The sequence below is a fragment of the Balearica regulorum genome, chromosome 8 (genome assembly GCF_011004875.1).
Source record: "Balearica regulorum gibbericeps isolate bBalReg1 chromosome 8, bBalReg1.pri, whole genome shotgun sequence".
Classification (NCBI taxonomy): domain Eukaryota; kingdom Metazoa; phylum Chordata; class Aves; order Gruiformes; family Gruidae; genus Balearica; species Balearica regulorum.
The window spans coordinates 26,707,610-26,719,329 of record NC_046191.1 but is presented as its reverse complement, the minus strand read 5'-3'; the positions used below and the strand labels follow the sequence as shown (position 1 = coordinate 26,719,329).

Genomic DNA, 11,720 nt, shown 5'->3' with positions numbered 1-11,720 from the left:
GTAGTGTTAGCTTGATCACAACATAGTTTGTAGCTGCAGAGTTTGGTGACGGTGAGCTGTCTGGCTCCCCTAGAAGGATAGTCCCGCACAATGCTGTAGAGACTGATACTTCATTGTGCAGAGTAATGATGAAAGCAATTACGTGCCCCACTCAAGCTGCAAGAATCTTTATTCCCTTTTCTGTAGCAGCTGGCCATACAATTTGGTAGGTAGGTGATCAGACATCGAGATGTAAGAGGGAGACACACGTACAGCAGTATCACTACAAACTTATTTTGCTTCATACTTTCTTCATGATTACAATTTGACATTCAGAGAAGAATGAAATTTAAAGGAACCATGAAACTAAATTGACTGTTTATTCTAACTGTTGGAACAAAGGTAGAAAGCAAACTGATTTGCAGCCAAAAAAAAAAAAATACAGAGGCTTCTTCTTGTACAGTCTATACTTCTCTGAAGCATACTATCAGGATGTAACAGCAATACAACGACATCACTATCTCACACTTAGAGCCCCAAGAGTTACATAATGTGCTTTATCACTGCTTTGGTTGTGGTAAAGCTGAGGTAAGGACACCAAGTAATTTGCCCAGTCCATAAAGTCTGTGTCAGAGAATGATCTATGATTCAGAAATCCATGGCTTGAAGTTGCTGAGTCCAGCTGATGCAGTGTATCTCTGTGAGCTTCCAAATTGTCTGAAACCCCATTTGTACAAAGGAAGAGGAAGCTAGATGGCTGTTCAGGATTCTCTTTTTACTTGACATTGATAGACTAATGGAAGCAGTTTGCCTTCCTCATGAAGCCTCTGAGTATCGGTAGCACCTCCAACAAAAGTCCCATTGACAAACACTCTTGGGACCTATCAAGAAAATACAAGTTGCGTTAGTTCTTGGAAAAAAAGATAAAAATCTAAGCAAGCCCGTATGGATTCTAATATACAGAGACAGCAGTTACGATCTTACGTATGCATATTTAATGTTACTGTACAACTCTTAAGTTTCCATAATATTTACAGAGGTGGGAAACTGTTCACATGCCCCTCAAAAGTGGGACAAAGTTGCTTTGTGGGAGATTGTAATAAATTAAAATAATTGAGTCAAGTGAGACTACATAAAATTAAGAAATTACAAGCTAAGTGTTAAATACAATGGATTAAATATGCCTATACAAAGAAAAACTGACTTTGATACTTCAGTTATCTTAGTGGCAGTACGGAAAAGATCACCTCAGAGGGAGAGCCAGAGGGTCTCAAGAAGAAGACATGGTACAAAACCCTTCTGCAGTACCTTGTCTTTAATTTAGGAGGTTGTATCCCAAGTTTACTTTTCTCAAAAAAATGAAGAACTTGATATGGTCAAAACCCCTGAGGGAGGTGTGTAGTGCAAGTTCTTTCTTTGCTTGTTACATGTGAAAAAATACACTTACTGTTCTGCCACCAGTCATCTGTTCAAGAATGTCTTGGAAACGACTTCCATTTGTATTCATGTCCAGTTCTACAGCTGTATAATTTACATTCATACCCTCAAAAAGTTTCTTTGTCATTTTGCAGTAGAAACATGTTGTTTTGGAGAAAATCACCACACAGTTGTCTGAAATAATCTCCTGTATGTTCAAAAGAATTTTCAAGTCAGTATATTTTAACAGTATTGAACAGTCATGAAAACAAATACAGAAGTTAAAAATCTGCTATTATGGTAACAAATACAGAAAACTACTCTGCAGAAGGTTTCCTGAGGTATTTTTAACAGGGACAACTGAGGAGTTCCCAGTCACGCTACAGCCATGGCTGGCTACTTTTGAAAAATCTTCCAAAACACTGTACTTCAGTCTCAGTTTTTTAAGGTAAAGTGAAAAGCTAGTTTAGCTTCTAAGTTTTCCCTACTTCTAATCTAGAGCCACAAGAATCAGAAGGTGAGGAATGAACTACTTTTCTTTAAAAACAAGGAGCAGAACAGTGACTTCACCAAGGCATCTGTCAAGAAGATACATCACCTGTATGGTAGGTGCAAAACGTATCCACCCCACACTGGTTCTGAAGAGCTCTCTGGTGGCCTAGCACCTCCTTCAGGGATGCATCCCATACTTTCACATCAGAATGAAAATTGCTTCCCACCTGACTACCAAGAAAGTCAGACTTGCCACCTCAAAAACTGCGGTTGCGCTTGACCAGATCCCAAAGAGCATCTGTGCAGAAGCGCAGTAAGGAGTGAGGCGCAACCTCAGCACTTTGCAGAACTACATGGAAGGTAAAGTGACTCCTCCTGCTCCACTTCAGCTTTTCAGTAGAAAGTGTGCTCTATGCTTTGAGTAGAGTACCTGGAATCAGTTAAAACTTAGCAGTATCTAACCTTCAGGAATGCTATGATGATCTTCTTGTGGGAGCAGAGATTGAGGGGAGTTGGCATTCTCTACCAGAAGCACTGCTGGCACTTATGAATCATAGAACCATAGAATGGTTTGGGTTGGAAGGGACATTAAAGATCACCTAGGGATCATGATATGAAGCTGTGTATGACCTAGACTCGATTCCAAAACTGAGCAGAATCATTGTGGAGCATGCAGTAGGACTGCCATGGAATGGTGCCAACCCTGAAGCCTCTTATGCTCTGCAGTCACGGACCTCCTACAGTCTGCCAAACAAGCTGCATCTCCTTGAATTATGTAGTACAGCTTTCCTTGTCTGTAAGGCAAACGGGGCGTGCCGGTGGCGAGCAGAGTGACAAAAAGGGGTCTGAGTGGGAGAAAGAAATACCTCTACTACTTTACTGTAAACTCAAGGTGAATTAAGACTGTCATTTAGTATCAGTACATTTACTTTAATTAAACAACTTACTCTTTAAATATTTACTTTAGTTGATATCAGTCATTTTACAAGGTTTAATCTCCAATACTGATAGCAGCACTGAATTTGAGGAGAGGTCTGAAAAAACATAAACTGGATGCAGCCTAGGAAGATCACGTTCCAGGGCTGTAGATAAACAATCCTGCCAGTATTACTTAATAAACAAGAAGCAGGTTCAACACGCAGAACTTATTTGTATAAATCTCAAGAGCTTTTAAGTAACTATGGCTTTTAGAAATGTTGAAAATAAGAAAGACTTGCATAAATAACGTTACCTGTATTTGACTCACAGCAGCATCATTAGACAATCCTACAGAAGCAGGCACTCTATTCCCCATTCTAAAACTAAAAAGAAATTAAAAGTCAGAAATCCGAGCTTTCAAATGACACTTTACAGTTTGCAAATTAAAGGTTTGCTTTGTACTGTTTAATTCAAATATTTGATGTGATTTCTCCATTACATGTAAGCTTACTTCAGCTGCAGTACCGACAGTCACACCAGTTCTCACACGCCTGAGAAGATGGAAAGGGAGACGCGTGTTGCAGACTACCGGGATAACCAGACGGCTGCTTTTACAACAGGAACGGTTTTCTTTTCCCCCAACGGTAATACAGATACAAGGGTCAAATCTGACACCGTGCTGCATTCGACGTCATAACCCGACTCTAACCGAAGGGACCGCACCCGTTCTCCGCACAGGAGCGGGTGCCGCAGGTGTGCTGCTCCGAGGCCCGCACGTCCCGGTGCCGGCCGGGCTCCCCGGCCGCTCGGCTCCTCGGAGGCCGTGCGCTCAAAGGGCACGAAGACAGAAAGCAGGCCCCGTCCGCTCGGGCTCGGCCCAGGCCCAAGGCCCCGCCGCCGCCCCGCACCGACCGAGCGACCCACCCGCTCCGCAGCGCCCTCCGCAGGGCCATGGCCGCCCAGGGGAAGGGGCGGGGCTTCTCTGCAGTCCTCACGGCGGTCCGACCCCGCTCGCAGGCCCCCGCCCCGCCTCCCAGCCGAGCGTGGGGCTGCCCGCCGCGCTGCCGGTGTCCCGAGCCGCCGTGGGCCGGGCAGCACGGCCCCGCCCCGCCCCGCCCGGAGGGGGTGGTGGGTCCCTGAAGCGAGGGCCCTGCTCACGGCCGTGTCGGCGGCACAGAGCGGGCTGCCGCGGAGAAAGGGGCGCTTCCAGAGCGGGGAAGAGAGCGGTGCGGCGGCAGGGCAGCTCCCCGAGGCGGTGGTACGGGGCGAGCGGCAGCCACGCTGCGGGGGCAGGCCCTGGGGGCGGTGGTGTTGCCAGGTGTGCTACGGCTGGTGACAGGCTGCTCTTCTGAGGAAAAACCCTCTGGCGTAGGGGCCGTGTAGATGCTCCGAAGCGCTCCTGTCAGCGGGCTGGCGGTTAGGAGGGCGGGTAGAGATGGGGCGGCTTTCCTGGAGGCCCCGGAGCGACTTCTGGCGGGGTGTGTGTGTGTGTGTGTGTAAGCACAGTAACTAACCAATTTGGTGGTTTTACTTTATGTGGAGGTGTTGGGGTTTTTCTTTCTCACACTGTCTAGTAAGAGCTGTTTGGCAATATTCTCTTCCTTCGCCCCCACGTAACTCGCCACGGAGCCCGGGTGACTGGTCCGACACGGCTGTCGTTGGCGAAGCGTACCTGCTGGGGGGTCTGACAGGGCCTGCGGAAACTTCTCCGCCCGTCCCGTTGTTGAGAGGATAAGTTTTGCAGAGTTGTGATCTGGATCACTGCTCAGTAGTCGGTCCTATGTTTTAACAAATAGCGTAAAGAAATCAACTGATGTGTACTGAAATATATATATATATATGAATGTTGTGTATTCAGACACGGTATATCTCGTTCCTCTAGTATTATAAGACTTGAACAATCTTTCTGGATGTTATTAATCTTAATGAGCTTACTTATGATACAAAATTGTCAAACCTTGTTTCACAACTTAATTTTTATTTCATATAAAACATTGACATAACCTCTTAGACTACAGCTCTGTTAAACTAGTCATAAAATGCAATCGAAACATATGACCTATGTGATATACTTTCATTTTACTCAATGGTAACACGCTTTCTCACTTCTGGTAATGACTTTCTGGCCTGATCTCCTGTGGTAAAACTGATGAACTCTCGGGTATCTAGTGCCATGTGAAAATAGTTTCTCTGGCATCTCAATCCTGATTTAGTGATAAAAATAACAGTTAATAACCTCACTCCGATCCCCAAAGCAAACTGTGGAAGCTATTTTGTAAAATCCCATTTAAAACTTCTCACGAAAGCATCCTTAAATGAAAATGTAAACTAGAACTGCGATGTTTTCTTGAAAGATGAAAATTATTTTCTTTGCAGCCCTGTGTTGCAGCTGTTTATGTACTGCATCATCACTGCTGAGCGAGCAACAGCCCACAGCACAGCTGCAATGAATGGCTTTGTTGTGTCATTCTAACATCATTGTTACAGTTGAAAAATAAATATTGAAAGTAATTGGTATAACTCATCATGTTACTAGGTATTGTAGTATATTTGTGTATTAGACTATTTCGATACCATATGTGAAATGTGATATACTTGTGATATTCAGCATGCTGTGTAGGTCTGACACAAAGGGTGACATCACAAACTTCTCAGGACAGGAAATCATATACGCTGATGACTTTTAGTCTGTTTTGTCAGTCTCGGTACATGCTACTTACGGGAAGAACAATGATGCAATTTTGCCTTTTGCAGATTTAAAATGGGATAACGTTTTCTGCCAAGGTTGAAAAGCGTTAAGAAGATTCTGAGCATCAAAGACTAGAATAAGCCATCACGAGAGCTTTCTTCCAGGCCTAACATCCCAGAACTGGTGTTCCCCAGGGGACAGCAGTCTGTCGGGTTCTGCTGTGAAGTGCCACGCTTGCACTTCTTGTATGCTTGAGCAGAAGACATTAACCTGGAACACGGAGAGAGCAAACCTGTGCCCGGCAGAGGCCTCCGCTGGCAGCTGTGCTTACAGGAGCTCCGTGAAGGGTGAAGTACCGTTTGCCCGGTGGCGTTACTGGTTTTTTTCTTCTTTGGATGCAGAGACAATAAATATTTTCCTGATGACTTTTTTTGCTATGTCTTTTGACGGCTTATTCTTGTCAGAATTTTTTTCTCTCCTATCCTTTTCTCCCTTTATGGCCAGGCTGCAGAAGATTTTTCTTCCCGCCTGCCGCGTGAGCTGAGCGCGCCGCCTCAGCCAGCTTTTACACCGTTCCCTCGAGGCGTTTCTGTCCCCGCGCTGTCCCGCGCACCACCGGCCGGGTGCTGCTGTGGAGAACCGGCCGCGGTGGGGAGCGCAGCGCGGCCGGGCCGGGGGCTGCACGGCGGCTGTGAGAGGGAGCGTCGTCGGTTCGGGCCGGTCTGGCGGGGGTGGCTGTGCCCGGCAGCGGCGTCCGTGAGCCGTTCCCCGCCGCCCGAAGCCATGGCCGGGGCGGCAGGCCCGGGCCCTCGCCTCCCCTTCCGCGGCCGGCCGGGGGCGGGGCCCTGCCCGGGCGGGTGCCGCCCTGAGGGCGGGGCCGCGTCGCTCCATGGCAACGGGTTCGGCGTCGCCCCCTGGAGGCGGCGGTCGCGCTGCTCAGGCGTTCGCGGCGGGCAGCCCGGGGCCTGTCGGCGGGGTCCTCGCTCGGCTGGCAGAGGGGCTGGGCCGGAGCGGAGCGGCGGCCGGCGGCTCCGGAGCGAAGATGGCGGACGTGCTGAGCGTGCTGCGGCAGTATAACACGCAAAAGAAGGAGATCGTGGTGAAGGGCGACGAGGTGATCTTCGGCGAGTTCTCCTGGCCCAAGAACGTTAAGACCAACTATGTCATCTGGGGGTAAGTGGCGGGGCCGGGTCGGGCGGCCGCTCGCCCGGGAAAGGGACGGGCAGGGGGCGGAGGGAGAAGTTGCCCCGAAGTTGCGGGGGAGCGGGAAGGGGGGGAGTCCCGTCGCCCTTCGCATCCCGCCGCGTTGTAGGGAACGAGGCGGGCGGGGGCGGGCGTCCTGGCCGCCGCCTCCCGGCAGGGCCCCTCGGGAGCGCACCGGGGCCGTGCGCCTCCTCTCTGCCTGGGCGCGGCGAGGTGCCGCCTGCCCGCCGGCGCGGTGCCCCGCTGGAGGGGGTGTCCGAGCGGCCGGCTCGGCGGCGTGCGGCCGGCACCCTTCGCGGCGCGGCGGGCGATGCCTCCCTCCCGTTGTGCGGCCGGCAGCCCGGTCGGGCAGGGAAGTCTCGCCGGTCCCTTCGGGAAGGTTCCCGGGACCCCACCCGGCACCCCGGCCCTGGGCCGGAAGAGCGGCGGGGCCGGGGCGAGGCCTTTCCTCAGCTGTCGGCCTCTCCGTGCGCCCCGGCGGGGCTGGAGAGCCGCAGCGGGGCCGGGTCTTGCAGCCTCATGCGATGAGATGGCAGGAGGCAGCTTCTCGAAGTTCCGCTGGGTGTTGTGTGAAAAGCAGGCGTTACGCTTCTACTGTCTCAGTTTATCCAAGCTACTTCTCTTTTCCTGGGGTAGGAGAGTCCCGTGAGGTCCAAGCGGATGGTCCCTCCGTGGAGCCCCCAGAACCGTGCGGGCGCTTTGCTCCTCAGCCCGCTCCTGGCTGAGGCCTCTTCCTGGGCTGGACCCCGCGCAGGCTGTTTCCTCCTTGTTCTTATCGCCGTAAACACGTAGAGATAGGGTTTCTGTTGCTTAAGCGATTGCGTTAGGTAAAAGGCTTATTTTTAGAAAACTTCTAGAAAATGAGGTTTTGTACCTGTTGAATTTTCTAGTGTGATATATATTGCTGACAACGCAAGGGAGTTCTTCATTCTCCTTTCCTCTGAGTTTAGTGGCTGCTTGCTTTTAACGTCCTAACTGGAAGGATTTCAATGAATCTCTTTTAAACCCAAGAGGAAAAAAAAAAAAGCTTATTGTTAAATATCAGATAGCAAACATTTCAGGTACTGATCAAAGAGAGGACATTATCCTTTGAAGCTTGATGGAAAAATAGAAGAACCTGCAGTTTTCTCACAAAAGCCCTTGTAGTTCTGTCTATGACTAGGGATTAGTTTTGGGTTTAGTTTTCCTAATTGATACGAATATTAGTATTGGTGCAATATTCTGACTTCTAGTTTGAGAAAGGAAGTAAACCTATTTGTTTATGTTAACTTGTAGACAGATTTATTTTTTTAAACTGATTTTACTTTGCACTCTATTTAGAAACTAGAAGCGTGGTATTTCATTAACTACGTTAAGCTTTCGGAAACTCATTTGGGATTTATTTGCACTTCCTGGCTGAATGGGGAATACTAGTAGCTAGACTGAAGAGAAAGAAAAATATTTGCATAAGCAGTTAAGTTTTAAAATTCTTGAAAAGTCTTAGTTCTGTTTTTGCTGAGCAGCTGTGTAGATAATTGTGGTGGTTTCCTTGCTACAAGTTACTTTTCCCAAGAAGTAACAAACAGTGGTTAACTAGACAGACAAGTTTCATTGCTCTCCTGTAGGGAACAGAGAAACTGATATGTCTCCTAACGCTACTGCTGCTTAAGAGAGCTTGAATTAAGCCCAGAACTTGTTAACAAAAGACAAAAAGACAGCAATTGGAGAGAAAAACTTTATTATGTCCATTAGGGCAGCATGGTTCAGAGGGAGCTGTGGGGTGAGCTGAGGATGCTCTGCTCAGAACAGCAGCAGTAGGATCGTAACAGCTCTCTGTGTCCTCACCTCTTGTGATAGATGTCTTCTAGAATTTTGGGGTTTTTCTGTTTGAAATAAATTAGTACATCTTGGTTCAGACCTGTGGCTTCTGAACTTTTGCTAGGATCAGACTGCTATCAGTTTACGACATTTCTTGTGAACCACTGTGAATCTTTATCTGACTAATCTTTCAATTGAAGACTGTAAGAATGAGACCAGTTCTGCAAGCTGTACTCAATAGCTTTGACACCACAGTTTAGGAGCTGTTAATTTATGTAATTGCCAGACTTCTGAGGAACGTTTTTAAAAAAACTTTTAAGAATCAAACCCTCCTATATTCAGGTCACTCGACAGGATTCAAACCATGCTTGCAGTGAGCAGTTTTTAGTGGCTTAGTCTTTCATGAAGCAAATCTTGATTTCTGTTTTAGGTGTCCACAGCACAGTTGCTGTAATTGCGTCTCTGCTGCCAGAGACAGAGAGTAACGCAAGTCCAAACAGCAGTGGTGGCATTCTGTCCCTGCTAGAATTAGAAGTAGTCCCACCAGACATTTAACACTGTGGCTCCTTGAGCAGCTAAGCTGGCAGAAGTCGGCAGCGCTGCCCCGCACGGCCTTCTCCCTGTGCTAGCACAAGTGTCAGCCAAACAGCAAATTGGTCTGAGGAACTGCGCCAGGTTAAAAGTAACCCGGAGGGGGAAAAAAACAAAACAGAAATTCACTTTAATCTAGGTTAGTTTCCAGATCATAGTTATATGAATATCCCTGCTGGCACATGGAGGAGGCTAGATGGTCTAACATTAGGTGTGTCAGGTGTTTTGATCTAATGGCTGATCTGTGGCCGCTGAAGAGTGATTACAGAATCTGTTTCAAAACCAAAGAAAAGGCTCAATCTAACAGAGAAACTTGCTTGCTTTGTTTACCCAGTAGAGGGGCTTGTATGCACAGCTGAGGAGTTTTTAAACAGTGAGCAGCTGGTCACGGGTATTGTAATCTGTGTGGTACTCTGCATGCCTAGTCTTGTATTTTTAAAGATTACTGCCTGCTTTTGTGGATGAGACACCAGTCTGTAGGACCTCTATAAAAAAATCATGCTTTGAAACATGAAAGAGGAAATAAAGCAGTTAAAAATGATGAACAAAATCCTAGTGCCCACAGGTTGAGGGTGAACGAATGAGCAGGAAATAACTTTCTGATGTTAAAAACAAGTGGGTAAAACTTACTTTCTTGCATTATGTAAACATTTTCTCCATTTTTTTAAGCTGGAGGGGTTTTTTGTTTTTGTGGGTTTTTTGGTTTGTTGTGTGTTTTTTTTTATGAGAGATGCAACTCAATAACTGTTAAAGCAAAAATATAAATACTGGACTTTTTGAGGTCTGAATCTTAAGATTTTATTTATTTTTTTAAAGTAATTGATGCCATTGCTAAATATGGGAAATAAGAGAATTAATTTCTTTTGTTACTTTGTGTGTTTGTAAATTGAACAAAGTAAGCCACCTTCAGATCAGCTTGCTTTTAGTTCTCTGTTTATTGAGCAAGTTCTTTCTGTCTGGAAAATCTGAAAGGAACACAAGCTAATGCTGAAATGTCAGTTCAGATTTAGATTTTCTCCTTGCGTACAACTGCTTGTCCTTCTGACGCTTTCCCTTTAATGTGCAGTATTTTGTCCTCCTAATAAAACATCCTCTTACAACTCTAATGAGCATGGGGATTTCTTGCATGTGTGGTTTAAGTGATGAAGTACCAGCTGTGCCCTGCTGAGCTTTGGCAATGCCTGTGGCTTTGTAATACTGTATTTTCAAATTAATAGATAACCATTCGGTACTTGTTTTCTAAATTATGCCATTTATTGCTAAATAGTGTAAATAAAAACTTGATTAGATGACCAGCTGGACTTTATATATAATGTTCAGTGGATATGGCACACTTGAAAGAAAGAATAAGTTATTCCGAAGTGAGATAATCTAAAATGTTTGTTTTAAAATGAAGTGACAACTCTGTCGTGTGGCATAGACTTTGCTTCAGAGCCAAGTCTATCTGAGGAAGCTTTTGTTTCTACCAGTGCTCTGAATATGTTTAGATAGCACCTTATCAAAGATAGCAGTGAAACAGTAAAGTACTCAAGCAATTTCTTGCTGAGGAATCCAGTTTTGTTGGCTGTTATTGTGGAGCCAACTTTTGGCTTCTTAGCAGTTGAAAGATACTACATCTTCCCGTTCCTCTTCAGCAGCAAAAGGTACACGCGCACCCCTACCCCGTGCAGGCTAAGTTTTTGGAAGGAAGAAACAGTGATAGAAAGATCCTTTATTCTACTGTTCTCCTGGTCTTTTGAATCACTTTTCTCTGCATGAATAAAGGTATATTGGTTTTCTCGGGCATCATTATGAAAGTAATGTTTTCAGCCTTACTGCTAATAATGCGTTCTGAACAGGTTATTGGACACTTTTGATCTAGATAATTTCGGAAAAATAATTGCAAGAAAAGCAGTAGTGGCATTATATCCACAGTATGGAGACTTCTGTTGCATTTAATAGCTGATCGTGTAGCTCTTTCAGGTTAAAGAAAGTTATGGTTGAGTATTTTTTTATTTCCTCTCCCTTCCCCCTTTGAGGTTGGCACTTCTGCAATGGTGTTTTGATGCTGCTGGTGAGCCGTGAGTAAAGCCGCTGTACTTGGAAGGCAAACGCCTTATTACGGTTTTAATGAAGTATTTCTTCCTGATATGTCTGATTTGATCAAAATTCTGTACCAGTCTTAAATTTTACAGTTTTGTGCTAGTTTTCTGGTGAGTCGTCTTCCTCAGGCTTTGAGGTGGATTGACTGGTTGGGGACGGGAGAGCCCTGTCCGGCTTGGAGCCGGGGTCCAGCAGGTCCCGAGTCTGGGCAGTGCGATGGATCTCTGGTCTCGCTGACTTCCTGGCCTCGCTGGGGGCTGTGAAGCTGACGGAAAGGCCCATTTCTGGGAGCAGCTGAAGTGTTTAGAGAGCAGGTTTTGTTCTGAAACTGGGACAGGCATTGCTTCCCCTATGAAGTCTTCTAGTACCGGCATAAAGGGCTGAACCTGTGTGTGAGGGGGGGGAATTAGGTTTGATGCACATGGAGCCAAGCTGAAACTATGTTTTGTTTTGTTTGGCCTTGTTTTGAGGGATTGGTTATTTTTTCCAAATTGTTACACAGAACAGATTCCTTTTCAGACTTAAAAGGCATCTCTTTCAAACAAGCTGTTTC

At 46.4% G+C, this 11,720-nt stretch overlaps 2 protein-coding genes and 1 long non-coding RNA gene across 5 annotated transcripts in view; 2 read left to right on the top strand and 1 right to left on the bottom strand.

Annotated features, from left to right (window-relative positions):
* Positions 1 to 346: 346 nt before the first annotated feature.
* GLRX2 (glutaredoxin 2) lies at positions 347 to 3,860 on the bottom strand. 3 transcript variants are annotated; one of them, XM_075760181.1, is made up of 4 exons: positions 3,730 to 3,860; positions 3,119 to 3,188; positions 1,427 to 1,603; positions 347 to 860 (listed from the first exon to the last, which is right to left on the bottom strand). In XM_075760181.1, the coding sequence occupies exons 1-4, from the start codon at positions 3,756 to 3,758 to the stop codon at positions 741 to 743; spliced, it is 396 nt and encodes a 131-aa protein (XP_075616296.1). In that variant the 5' UTR covers positions 3,759 to 3,860; the 3' UTR covers positions 347 to 740. The 3 variants fall into 3 exon arrangements, with proteins under 3 accessions (XP_075616296.1, XP_075616297.1, XP_075616298.1); XM_075760182.1 differs by having other exon boundaries at positions 3,317 to 3,789; XM_075760183.1 differs by lacking the exon at positions 3,730 to 3,860 and adding an exon at positions 3,353 to 3,723.
* On the top strand, positions 3,774 to 5,919 carry LOC142602782 (uncharacterized). Its single transcript, XR_012836575.1, has 2 exons — positions 3,774 to 4,063; positions 5,560 to 5,919. It is a non-coding gene; the product is annotated as an uncharacterized LOC142602782 (long non-coding RNA).
* Positions 5,920 to 6,468: 549 nt separating this feature from the next.
* The window catches only part of CDC73 (cell division cycle 73), a 107,440-nt gene continuing 102,188 nt past the window's right edge, over positions 6,469 to 11,720 (top strand). The window contains exon 1 of the mRNA XM_075760171.1: positions 6,469 to 6,667. Coding sequence (XP_075616286.1) covers positions 6,537 to 6,667 — 131 coding nt within the window. The 5' untranslated portion in view covers positions 6,469 to 6,536. The remainder of the gene's footprint in view (positions 6,668 to 11,720) is intronic.

Coding starts and splice junctions, on each gene's coding strand:
- GLRX2 (XM_075760181.1), bottom strand. CDS start 3,758: ATGGCCCTGCGGAGGGCGCTGCGGAGCGG. Junction 1,604..3,118: donor CTGCTGTGAGTCAAATACAG/GTAACGTTATTT, acceptor TTGAACATACAG/GAGATTATTTCAGACAACTG. Junction 861..1,426: donor AGATGACTGGTGGCAGAACA/GTAAGTGTATTT, acceptor TTTTCTTGATAG/GTCCCAAGAGTGTTTGTCAA.